The sequence below is a fragment of the Lepidochelys olivacea genome (assembly GCF_965140295.1).
Source record: "Lepidochelys olivacea isolate rLepOli2 genome assembly, chromosome: 8".
NCBI lineage: Eukaryota > Metazoa > Chordata > Testudines > Cheloniidae > Lepidochelys > Lepidochelys olivacea.
The window spans coordinates 82967298-82980936 of record NC_140418.1 but is presented as its reverse complement, the minus strand read 5'-3'; the positions used below and the strand labels follow the sequence as shown (position 1 = coordinate 82980936).

The window sequence follows — 13639 nt, the reverse complement described above, 5'->3', positions numbered from 1 at the left end:
CTGTGGGGTGGGGCAGCGAGGGAACAGGGAGCAGGAGGAGGTTGGATATGGGGCAGAGGGTTCCAGGGGCTGTCAGGGGACAGGGAGCAGGGGGAGGTTGGATATGGGGCAGAGGGTTCCAGGGGCTGTCAGGGGACAGGGAATAGGGGGGTTGGATAGGGGGTCAGAGGTCCTGTGACAAGGAGCATTGTGGGGGTTGGATGGGTCAGAGGTTCTGAGAGGGGCAGGCTGTTTGGGGAGGCACAGCCTTGCCTACCTGGCCCTCCATACAGTTTTGCAACTCCGATGTGGCCCTTGTGCCAAAAAGTTTGCCCGCCTGTGGTTTGGAGTGTTAAGGCTCAATGTACAAAAGCCAGTAACACAGTATGTCCTGTTTCGTAACTAGCTGTGAAGTGTGCTTTTTGTTTTGACTGGTTGGTTTGTAGGTCTCTTAATAGTGACAGGAAAGCAACTAGCTGCTGTGTCATTTAGCCTATTAGTTGTTCTCATGCCATCGAGATTCAAGTGGAAGTGAAACACAAGCTATGTGATATTTATATTTGGAGTGTGATGTGGAGTCATGGCATCTTTTTGATTTTAGTTGCATTGGTGGAAGCCTTTATGGGGTACTAATAACATCAGCCACACTATCAGAGGCTCGTTCACCTGCACATCCACCAATGTAATATATGCCATCATGTGCCAGCAATGCCCCTCTGCCATGTACATTGGTCAGACTGGACAGTCTCTACGTAAAAGAATAAATGGACACAAATCAGATGTCAAGAATTATAACATTCATAAACCAGTCGGAGAACACTTCAATCTCTCTGGTCACACGATTACAGACATGAAAGTTGCGATATTACAACAAAAAAACTTCAAATCCAGACTCCAGCGAGAAACTGTTGAATTGGAATTCATTTGCAAATTGGATACAATTAACTTAGACTTGAATAGAGACTGGGAGTGACGAAGTCATTATGGAAGGTAACCTATTTCCCCTTGTTTTTTTCTACCTTCCCCCCCCCCCACTCCTCAGACGTTCTTGTTAAACTCTGGATTTGTGCTGGAAATGGCCCACCTTGATTATCATACACATTGTAAGGGGAGTGATCACTTCAGATAAGCTATTACCAGCAGGAGAGTGGGGTGGGGGGATGCTTTGTGTGTATAAAAAGATCTTCTACACATTCCACAGTATGCATCCGATGAAGTGAGCTGTAGCTCACGAAATCTTATGCTCAAATAAATTGGTTAGTCTCTAAGGTGCCACAAGTACTCCTTTTCTTTTAACCTTCTGCAGAGATCTGAAGGATGTAAAGTTGGGCTGAGGGGGGATTTATAGCTGTTGAGGAAAATGTTTTAAACTTTTTTTCACCAGACATGTTGGGTGTTGCAAAATGGGCCTGCGTTTTGTGAAACCAAGCATAGGAAGAAGAGGTGGAGCTGCTGGTCACCGTATATTATCCCCTTGCTCTGCAGTATTAAAGTTCCTTGGTTCCACACATTCTTAGTTTCATGGGCAGGGAATTCTCAGGTCGTTCATCTGTGCCAGTCTCCCTCAACAGAATCTGGGCTGTCCTTTCTCACTTTTGTTTTCTGAGGTTAGGGGTCGGGGATGAGTATGCAAGTGGCCTCCCCCACTGATCTGGCTCTTCCTGCACCTTTTCTCTGAAGAGCTAACAAAGAGGGCCCCTGCCTTCTCACCATAATGGAGGCTGATCTGGGGCAGGAAGCAACAACGTGACTGAGGGACACTTCTCCCAGGCTTGCTGCTCTGGCTGTTTAAAAACTATGGGGCAGAAACACTTATGGTAATGCCATCTATGATAGGATTTGGGGACGATTTGCTTCAGTTAGCCCAGTGCAATATGGCTGCCTCATAGTGCTTAAAAGGCTGGGATAGCAGGTATAGAAGGAGCATTTTCCTGGGCCCACTTAGCTCAGACAGTGGATGGGGTAGCCACCAGAAGGGCCTTACTTGGATTTGGAAGGTGGCATTGGCTTTCGATGCTGGCTTTCTGATAAAAGAAGATGGGAGAAAACAACTTGCTTCTCAAAGAGCAGTGGAATTTAGCAGGCAATTGTGCCTCTTCAGAGATCACCATAGTTAAGTATGGGGATAGCCTGCACAATTGGGAGTGGTTTAATGGAGAAAGAGGCTGGGAAGATTTTTATTTTTTCCAGTCCTCAAGCTTTAGTGGGGGTCTTCAGGATCTTGGATTTGGTGAAAAAAGAAAGAAGAGGTCTCCATTGAGTTTGGTTGCTGGTTGGAGAGCGGTGAGGCAAACAAGTCTGAAATAATGAATTATTGGAATGTTACATTTATCTTTAAGGAATCTGTTTCTGCTTATGATAACCCCACAAATCATGAACGCTTCATATAATAAGTGTACATAATACGTAGTGATTATCAAGTCAAGTTCTCTTCCAAATATTGAAATAATAAAGTTCTAGTGGGTTTGGAAATGCATTTGCTCATGTGTAGTGCAAATACTACTAAGGAGGGGTAGGGATTATTTAACATGATCAAGGAGTAATGGGCATAGCTGTGGTATTTAACGTGCTATGTCTGTCAACTGTGTATAGTACAAATTAGTAGCAAATACAGATTTCCACTATCTAGTGATGAGAAGGTTAGAGGCATTACGGTAATACAAATAAAAAATATTTTGAGAAAGAAAAGAAAAACTTAGGCCTGGTCTACAGTAAGCGGTTATTTTGGAATTAGCCAAGTTAATTAGAAATAAAACTGATTCTGTCCACACGACCAAACCGGTTTTTTCGATTTAAAGGGCTCTTTAATCCGATTTCTGTACTCCACCTCAGCAAGTGGAGTGGCGCAATTCAACGTTATTGGCCTCCAGGAGCTATCCCAGAATGCTCCCTTGTGACCGCTCTGGACAACACACTCAACTCCAGTGTACTAGCCAAGTAGGCTATAAAAGCCCCAGGAACTTTTGAATTTCATTTCCTGTTTGGTCACCATCAGCACAGGTGACCATCAGCACAGTCCACCATCACAAGAGACCACGCAGTCCTGAATTTGCAGACGAGCGCCAGCATCGTCCAAACGGGAGGTACTGAATCTCATCGCACGTTGGGGAGATGAATCTGTTACGGCAGAACTACGTTCCAAAAAAAGAAATGCAAGTACGTACGCTAAAGTCTCCAGGGCCATGACGGAAAGAGGCTAGTCCAGGGACACAGAGCAGTGTCGTACAAAAATAAAGGAACTCGGGCAAGCATACCAAAAAGCCAGGGAGGCGAACAGGCACTCTGGGTCACAGCTCACGGTAGAAGCAGCATGTATGGGGCTGCATGCAATTATGGGGGGTGACGCCACCACTACCCCACCAGTGTCCACGGACACCTGCCGGTGGGGAGTTGCATGGAGCGAGGAGGATGAGTTATTGGAGGACGAAGAGGAGGAGGACGACCATGTACAGGCAGCAAGTGGGGATCTGTTTTCCCCCCTAGCCAGGAACTACTCTTAACGCTGGAGCTAACAGCCTCCCCCCACTCCCAAGGCAGGCTCTCGGACCATGACCTTGGAGAAAGCACTTCTGGTGAGTGAGAGCCTGATCGGAGCCGAGGGGTGGGGGGAAACCCAGCTGAGCTGGGCTGTTCGCATTTAAAGGGCTCATCCCTGCTCAGAGCCTCATGGGAGCCACGTGGTGGGTGTGTGGTGAGGGGTGGGTGTTGTATGAAGCGATCATCCCAGAGAGCCTGCAGGCAAACCCACCAGGCATCCCTATGGGAAAGGGGGCCTGGCAGTTTGAAGGCATTGAAACGAATGCAGAAGTAGCAGAACCCTTCGTGCCCCTACGGCTTACCATGGCTGCCTGCAAGCTGAATTCTGTTGCCTGGCCACGTGTGATGGCGTACTCACACCAAAGTGGCAGGCACTTCAGTATAAGAAGCAAAATGCGACCTTGTACTGAAAGAACATGTACTGTATACTATGAATTGCCTGTTTCACTGAGAGTGTCCCCTTTGTTCTCTAAAATGTATCTTTTAAAATATTATCCTCCCTTTTTCCCTTCCCGCAGGTGCAAATGTTTCAACGTGGCTCCTATCTACTCCGTCCCAGAGGCTGGTCCAGATTAGAAGGCAGAAAAAATGAACTCAGGATGACATGTTCCCCGAGCTCATGCAGTCCTCCCGCACTGATAGGGCCCAGCTGAATGTGTGGAGGCAAACAATTGCTGAGTCCCATAAAGCGTTAAATAAACACGAAGAGAGGAGGGACGTGCGCGATGAGAGTAGGCAGGATGCTATAGTCAAGCTCATGGAGGAGCAAACTGGCATGCTCTGCTGTATGGTGGATCTAATGCGGGAAAGGCTTCTACCTTCTGATTTCTCTCAATGTGTTGTGCAACAAATAATAAAGAATGTTTTTTAAACAATTGTGACTTTATTTCCTTTCTCATATATGTATGTGTATATATATGTATATATGGGGGCGGGTAACTTCAAGAGAAACAAACAACTGTCACACCGTACCCTGGCCAGTCATGAAACTGAATTTCAAAGCACTCTGATGCGCAGCGCGCCTTGCTGTGCTCTTCTAATTGCCCTGTTGTCTGGCTATGTGAAATTAGCTGCTAGGCGAGTTGCCTCAACCGTTCACCCTGCCATAAACATCTCCCCCTTACTCTCTCAAATATTGTGGCACACACAACAAGCAGCAATTACAATTGGAATATGGGTTGTGCTGAGATCTAACTGAATCAGTAAACTGCACCAGCGTGCTTTCAAATGTCCAAAAGCACATTCTACCACCATTCTGCACTTGCTCAGCCTATAGTTGAACTGCTTCTCACTACTGTCCAGGGTGCCTGTGTACAGCTTCGTGAGCCATGGCATTAAGGTGTAGGTTCGGTCCCCGAGGATAACTATAGGCATTTCAACATCCCCAACAGTAATTTTCTGGTGTGGGAAGGAAGTCCCTTCCTGCAGCTGTTGAAACAGACCAGAGTTCCTGAAGATGCAAGCGTCATGCACCTTTGCTGGCCATCCTACGTTGATGTTGGTGAAACATCCCTTATGATCCACCAGTGTTTGCAGCACCATGGAAGAGTACCCCTTGTGGTTTATGTACTGGCCGTCCAGGTGTTCTGGGGCCAGGATAGGGGGATGCGTTCCGTCTATATCGCCCTGCAGCAGTTAGGGAACCCCAGCGCATTAAAGCCATCCACAATGGTCTGCACATTTTCTAAAGTCCCTACCCTTGATAGCAGCTGGTCAATGGTTGCATTGGCTACTTGCAACACAGCAGCCCACTCCAATCTGATTCCCGACTGACTGGTAGCTGTCAGGCGTTGCAAGCTTCCACAGGGCTATGGCCACTCGCTTCTCAACTGTGAGGGCTGCTCTCATGTTGGTGTCTTTGCGCTTCAGGGTAGGGGATAGCAAGTCACAAAGTTCCATGAAAGTGGCCCTACGCATACGAAAGTTTCGCAGCCACTGGGAATCATCCCATACCTGCAACACTGCTGCGGGCCCAGAATCGGTATTCCACGGCATGAACCTGGCCCAACGCCACCATGATCTCCCGATCGCCACATGCTGTGCTTCTAGGAACGTCTGTGTCCATGTCCGTATCAGTATAGTAATTGTGTGCTGTCATCGCTTCCTCGCCCGGTTTTGCAGGTACTGCACATACTGCTGGATAATTCGCGAGGTACTTACAATGGTCAAAACTGCAGTGGAGATCTGAGCGGCTCCATGCTTGCTGTGCTGTGGCGCCTGCACGGGTAATCCTGGAAAAAGGGCGCGAAACGTAGGAGAGCAGAGTGGCAGCGGAAGAGGTGCTGTTTGGTTCACGATAGCTGAAAAAAGGCAGGAAACGGCTGTCTTCTGTAGCATTCACAGAGGCTTTCACAGGACAGACAACATGGAGAAGCTTGGTAGCGCGGCAAGAGCGGGAGAGCAGAGTTGGCGGCGGAAGCTGTGCTGCTTGGTTCACGATGGCCGAGCAGAGTTGGCAGCGGAAGCAGCCGATGAGGAAGAGAGAGAGAGTAGATACTTATAGAGATTACATAGAAAGACGAAAGGAAATGCAAGGTGGATTCATAGTACCTGGAGAGAAGCGGTGCACTGTCTGCTGAAAGAAGTTTGGCGTCTGCATGACAAAAAGGCACGAAATGATTGCCTGTAGTAGCTTTCACAGAGGGAGGAGCGACTGACGACACACACCCAGAAACACCCGCAAGAATGTTTTTGCCCCATCATGCATTGGGAGCTTAACGCAGAATTCCAGTGGGTGGCGGGGACTGCGGGAACTGTGGGATAGCTACCCACAGTGCACCGCTCCGACATTCAATGCTAGCCTTGGTACTGTGGACACACTCCACCGAATTCACGCGCTTTAGTGGGAACACACAAGACCAAATGTATAAAATCGCTTCCAAAAATTCAAATAGAATAACTTCAAAATTTTATACTGTAGACATACACTCTGGCTAAGTATCAAAAAAACATTTCCTTTTGGTGAGATCTATGAAATTGAAATCTTCCAAGGAAAATAATGGGAGCTCTCTTATTGGGCACATTTAAAACTAGACTGGACAAAGCACCAAAAGCCTATCTAATTTATCATGCACTTATCATAATAGTGTCCAGGCACCCAGTTCTTCCTCCCCAAACAGATTGCAGAACAATCTGGTATTGGCAAGGGAATAGACTTAATTACCTGCTAGGCGTTTTCCATTGCTGGTTTCTGTGAACCTGATTTCCAGAATCTTTGGTAGTCTTGCATTTGGCATAAGCAAGTTGTGTGTTTGCATGGTTAGATTCTGATCTCACTGGTTTTGTCAGTGTTATTCTCTTATACTCTTTTAAGTGGGATCAGAGTCCAAACATATGACTAATAATCAGAAAATGTTATTTTATCTTTCATTCTTCTGAACATAAGCTGGAACTCTGTGTAGAAAGTATTTTAAATAACATGGTTGTGAAGCAAAGTTTTATAGATATGAAAGTTTTTAGATAACATCTCTTTATCTTGACATGTTCTATGTTAGGATTCCAAAGCTGAGTTATTTCAGCACTTTCTGGAGTATATAAATAAAAATTTTTTATTTGGGGGGTTTGCATATGTCCATTTTTTGCACAGACCAAACTTGCTAAATGTAGATTAACTGTCCTAGCAGTTACACCTTACCAAATAATGTAAACCATAAAAATCATATATCCAATTCAGATATCGTTTTCTGATCTTAAAATGATACAAAGGAATAAATCCACTATTAAAGTAAATATAATTTCTCTATTTCAGCACTATAAATAATGGAAAACTGATCCTCTTAAAAGTGATTCACACTGGAATGGAAAAGAATCATAGAAGTTTTATAGATTTATATTCTAAAATTCACTGTGTGTGTGTGGAAGAAAAAAGTAATATACAGCTTTAATAAAAATCAGAACAGAGAAATTCTGTTTCTTGGAAAGCTATGCAATCCCTTTCCCCAAAATGTACAGAATTCCAATTTGTATTGCTTAAAGTTGCAGAATCCAAATTTGAACAATAATGGATGGATTTTTAGACCTCGGGGTATGTTTGAAAACTATAAACCTGTATTTAAAAATCGTATAGTGAATAAAATAGACACTTATGATGTCTGCTTTTTCAATTTCTACCTTTTTGTTTTAGGTCTAATTTTGCTACTTTTTCTTGTGCTTCCTTTTGCTGTAGACTAGTTTTATGGAATGAGTAAGTGCTGTGTGCGTGTGAGGTTTGCAGAATTGTGCTTCTAATAACTAAAATGAAAAGCCTTCATGAGAACAGATCCCATGCAGAAACCATAAGAGTCCTCCAAGTTTCGGTGGACTGTTGATGTCTGAGAGGAATGCGCCCAATGATTGTAGAGTGAAAAACAGGTTCAGAGAAGCTGCCTAAAAGCTATTTATACTGGCATGGCACTCAGACATCCCTCACTTTTTACACCAGTTCCCACCCATCTTTCTGCCAAGCTTACTAGCTTTTTTCAGACCGTCTCTATGGGTCCTCCAGTTTTCTCTTTCACATACTCGTACAGAAACATTCATACAAATAGATTCAGTCACAGTTCATGTTCTTTCTCTGTTGCACCCTTCAACTTATTATCAGATGCAGTGCTCTACCTCTTTGCAACAAACCAGGTTCAGGAGCCAGGAATACAAAAGATTATTTTAAAAATGTCAAATAACTACTGTTGAAGAATTCAACTTGTTTTTCTTTCCTTACTCACTCTTCTTTTTTCCTTTTTTCTTTTTTCACATTCCCTGTTTGTGCAAATGCCAGACTAGCACTTGAACAGACTGACCCATCCTTACAACACCTAATAGATCAATGTAGTCACAGTGTCAGTTATAAAGTATCTTGTTTTCTAATTACTTTGTCTAGCTCACTTTATGCACATTGGAACTGGTACCCAAGAGTGCTGCATCCTTTTTGAGACTGATTTGGACCTTTTTTACTCCTACTAAAAATGTCTGAGGCTTTTAATGTTGTTAATAAAAAGAAACAATTTAACATTCCCCAGCAGACTCAATCAGCCAGAGGAACCCATGTTGCAAGTCCCTGGTGGCAGAAAGCCTACATGGAGAAGCAGGTGTCTCAGTGGTACAAGATACTGTCTGTCAGTCTTTGCTTATTGAGTGGCATGTCAAAGCTACCCACAGCAGCCCAGAAAGTGGGTGAGATCAGCCATGAAGAGGGCCTGGTCACGGTGCCTTTGAGATGCATTGAATCTGTGTCTCTCCCAGGCTTCCCCTGTCAGAAATGGTCCTGTTGAATTGCATCTGGAAATGACAGCTGCTTTCCTGTGAGGGAACTACAAGGGCAGGGAGTAGCAGTAATGGAATACAGGTGTAATTTACTCCCAGTGCTTCCGAGGATGAATGAAATCCTCTGGGTGTTCGTTAGCAAGAGGGGATGAATTATTGGCCCAAGCATCAGGTTTGCAATATATAGACCCTTTGCCAAGATTCAAACCAGCGGATCCAGAGACAGCTCAACCTTTTGTCTTTGAGGTAGTTAAGTTGCATTGCATTGAAACCTTAGAAAACGAAGGTCCTGTGCTCTAGACGGATTTATATTTTCAAAATGTGAGAGGCTAGGTCTGTATGTAAAAAATTTCCCAAGTGAAAATGGCCAATATCCGTATAAATAGAAATCTACATCTAGAGAATCCATGGCATATTTTGTAAGACCAAAGATTTACCTCGGTATCATTGGCCACTGTATCTACTCCTCCCTATTTTGCAGCTGGCTGCCAGCCAGCCCCCATTGCAGGGGTGGTTGTATTTTAGTAGCTAACCATTAGAATTGTGCAGAGAAGGTAATTCTGTTTCATAGAGGATTTCGGAAGTTTGAAATCTAGTTCCATTCCAATTGGGAATGAAACCAAAAATTCTGAAATTCTCTGCAAAAGGGAATGGAGTTCCAGGGCAGTTCTCGTGGTGGGGAGGGGGAGGGAGTGGGGGTTGCCAAGAAGCCACGTGGCTGCGCTGGCAGAAGCTAGCCAGGGTACTGAACCCTGCTTGGGTTCTATTGGAACTTCAGCAAAATTGGGCTGTCTTTTTGCAAAATAATCTGATTTTGCTGAATTAGCAAATTTTATTGAAACAGTGCTCTGCTGGAAATTTTCTGATTACCTCCATTAAACATATATATTGTTTATAAAATCATTTTGGGATTTTTCAGAATTGAAATGTGCTATTCATATAAAGAATTATTTTGTTATTGAGCATTAATCTGTGGGAGGATTATCAGATAAATGCTTTGAGAGAGTAATTTGAAATGATCACTTCAGTCATTTGCATGCTGTCTTAAAATGGCTTTCTGATATTTAATTAAAAATATTCCATTTTCTAGGTGACAATGGCCAATATCGGAATAAATGAAGATCGTTCAATGGAAACCTGTGAAACAATACTTGTCGTTCTCCGAATGGCAACGTGGAATCAAATATTAGATCCCTGGGTATACATTCTTCTAAGGAAAGCTGTGCTGAAAACCCTCTTCAAGATTGCTAGGAGATGCTGTGGAATGCACATCATGAACTTGCATATGTGGGAACTCAGCTCCATCAAGAATTCTTTAAAGGTTGCAGCAATTTCAGAGTCACCAGTTAGTTCCAAACAAATAAATCAACAGCCACTCAGCTCAACAGGGCAATAAAATCAAACACTGGGTATGAAGAAATAATGGGGGTGTAATGATCACGCACTGAGAACACCTTCAAATTTGTTAGTCTTTGTTGTAATATGAGGGTAAGTGGTTTGGTACTTGTTTCAGATTGTGAGTGGTTTGGTCTTATTGTTTACCAGTTTGATATTGCTATTCCAAGATGTGCACTTGAGTAACTGTGATCACTCTAAAAACACTTTTGGGTGAAAGTGTCTTTCAGAAATGGGGTGTAATCAGACAAGACAGATTTCAGAGCGGAGTTAGTTCCACATTGCCGTGCCTGCAGCAGCAAAAACACAATCATCCCCTGACTACAGAGCACAATGGCAGAAACTGTTAAGCTGGGTGTTGTGAGGACAGATGGTCACGAGCACTAGGCTTAAGGAGCACGTGAGGAGAGAGTGGAGGGAAGAACTTGTTGGTTAGCAATAGAGAAGGTAATCTTTAGTGTTATAGTGGCACCTCAGTAGTTAAGTGTCTTCATAGCTTTTTAAGGTCCAAAGCGATAACTTTGATCATCTCGTCTGACCTCGTCCATAACATAGGACTCCTCTAAATTAATTTCTTCTTCAAATCCAATAGCTATGGTTGAACGAGAACATATCTTTTTAAATCAAGATTGGATTTTTTTTTTTAAAATGTGCCGTAATAGAGAATCCACCGCAACTCTTGGTAAGTTATTCTGATGGCTAATTACCATTCAGATGTAATTTCTAGTCTAAATTTGTTCTAGTTTTAACTTTCAGACATTGGATCTTATACTTTTGTCTGACAGATTGAAGAGCCCTCTGTATCAAATTTTTGCTCCTCATGTGGGTACTTATAGACTGTGATCAAGTCACCCCATCCCTTCTCCTTGAGTCATTTACTATAAGGCATGTTTTCCAATCCTTTAATCATCCTTGTGGCTTTTCTTTGAACCCTCTCCAATATTTCAACAACGGTCTTAAAATGTGTACACCAAACTGGATACAGTATTCCAGGAGCAGTTGCACCAGTGCCAAATACAGAGGTAGTATAACCTCTGTACTTGGTGTTCCTCTGCTTATACTTTTGAGGATCTCATTAGCACTTGTGGCCACAGTGTTGCCCTGGGAGTTTGTGTTCAGCTGATTATCTGCTATGATCCCTCAGTCCTTTTCCGATTCACTGCTTCCCCAGATAGTCCCCCATCCTGTAAGTATGCCCTATGGCCTTTGTTCTGAGATGTACTGTATGACTTTACACTTTGCCGTGTTAAAATGCCTGTTTGCTTTTACTGGTTTATCAAGTGATTCAGATTACTCTGTATCCGTGACCTGTCCTCTTCGTTATTTACCATGCTCCCAATCTTTTTGTCGTCTGCAAATTTGATCAGTAATGATTTTGTTTTCTTCCAGGTCACTGATAAAAATGTTTAACTAGCATAGAGTCAAGAATGGATCCCGGAAAGACCCCGCTAGAAACACACTCCCTCAATGATTGTTTCCTGTTTACAATTACATTTTCAGATGTGTCAGGCAGTTTTAAACTCATGTAGCATGTAGGTTTATAACTAATCTGTTTATACTACATTCAAACTCGGCGTGTAGTTTCTCAGGACAGATGAAAATTATGGGCCCAATCCTGTAACACTTACTTGTATGAGTACTCCCATTGAGGTCTGTAGCAAACAAATTTAGACCTAAACCCATGTGATCCTACATAAAGAATAAAGTTGATCAAAAAACTGTAACACATTTCTTGAAAGGTGTCACAGATGCATCTGCAAAAATACATATACAGCACACCTGTTTTATCTGCAGAGACCCATGTTGGTGCATGCAAACAAGAATTTGCATGAACAAAATGGGCACCTATGTGAGCAAATGTAGGGTGTGGTTTGTGGGAGCAAGGAGTACTCTCAATTTTTGCAGGTATATCTGTGCCTTCCTTTGCAAACTTAGAATCCAAGGCTGAAGTGCTGAATGCCTACAGTGGAAGTTGAGTACCTCGGTACCTATGTGGAGGCTCCCAGCACCTTGCAAAAGGGCCCTTCACAATAAATTTTACCATCCCATTTTTATATATAGCCTGTATGCTTATTGTTCACTCCTTTGATATCAAAGTACAGTATAACTTTCAGTTCCAACTGTCTGAATGTCATTTGTTCAATATTATGAAAATAAAAAGTACAGTAATCTACATTCCTATGTCATTTAAGTAATGCTACTAGTTGCAAATTATTACGTGCCGACTATCAGTTGAGTATTTTGGAAGTCATTGTACTAACTCTAGTTACAGACATTCATTTTATATACTCTTAGGGGTATTGTGCTCCCCCCATTGAAGTCAGTGGCAAAACTTCCCTTGACTTCAGTGAGAATAGGATCAGGCCTGTGGAGACTGTTGGAATTCACACATGATTGTGCGGTCAACCTGTGACATTATTATGTAATAGGCAGGCTTTCTTGAAGAGCAAGAGATTGATACGAATGATAGCATTGTTATGCAGTATTTACTGAATATGATCCAAAGGAGGAGAATATACAAGTGCAGTCCCCAGTGTTATCCTAAGTTGGATGAAACACATTGTAGGAAGTGGTTGAGTGTAGTGCAAAAATAATGAACTCTGCCAGGTGATTGAAAGGTGTATCCTTTCTCACATTTTTCAGCAAAAGATATGTGACTGGCTTGGACACAGAGAGGATTACTAACCAATGCACATAATCCATCAAAGACAAAAAAGCACTTACTTATTAGTCTTATCATTGTAACATAACTGATCATGGTTACTCTTCTCTTGTTTTTAGAAGGAAATGAATAAGGGAGAAAAAGCTCTGATTTTGTGACTGTACTGTGTTAATACCAAAATGGTGGTAGGGTAGAGTTTATAACAGGAAAGAGTTGCTTCTGGATGGAAAACTATAGTGTTCACTTTACCTACTTCACTTCATACAACTGTTCCACTTCCAAATTGTTGGTCCAGAATCAGTGCTGACACATTCCCCATGTGGTTGCATTGAAATGAACGTAAGTATGATTTAGTGCTGAATGTGGCTTCCTTACCATACACAACCTGTTGTAAATGTGTCTAATAACATAAATAAGTTGTTCATCCTTTTGGGGTGAGAATTTTGCTTCATTGGCTGCAGAATAATGTTAGACTGAGATACTTGACAAGTGAATGAAGCATATCTGCGTTCCATTGTGTTGTGAATAAATATATCTTGTGTACTTTCATACTGGCTGAATTGTAAAAAGGTTTAACTTTATATGTATATGTGTTTTCATATATTCTGTGTATTGATATCTATTGAATGTAAATTGTAGAGCTTCATTAAATTTATTAAAACAATATCTTGAGAGTAATGATATTTTACAATGGTAATAGAAAACCTAAAATATTGAAAAATAATTGATTATAGCTTCTAATCATATCCCTTCATCAGGAGAGGCACATTGGGTTCTTGACAGTCATAAATTTCAGTTTGGTAGCAGTGTGCTTTTAATAATTAAAGC

The 13639-nt window shown here is 42.5% G+C and overlaps 1 protein-coding gene across 1 annotated transcript in view; it reads left to right on the top strand.

Moving 5' to 3' along the window:
• Positions 1-13416, top strand: part of PTGFR (prostaglandin F receptor) — a 37386-nt gene extending 23970 nt beyond the window's left edge. The window contains exon 3 of the mRNA XM_084637108.1: positions 9845-13416. Within this exon, the coding sequence (XP_084493234.1) occupies positions 9845-10150 (306 nt within the window). The 3' untranslated portion in view covers positions 10151-13416. The remainder of the gene's footprint in view (positions 1-9844) is intronic.
• The last annotated feature ends 223 nt before the right edge of the window (positions 13417-13639 follow it).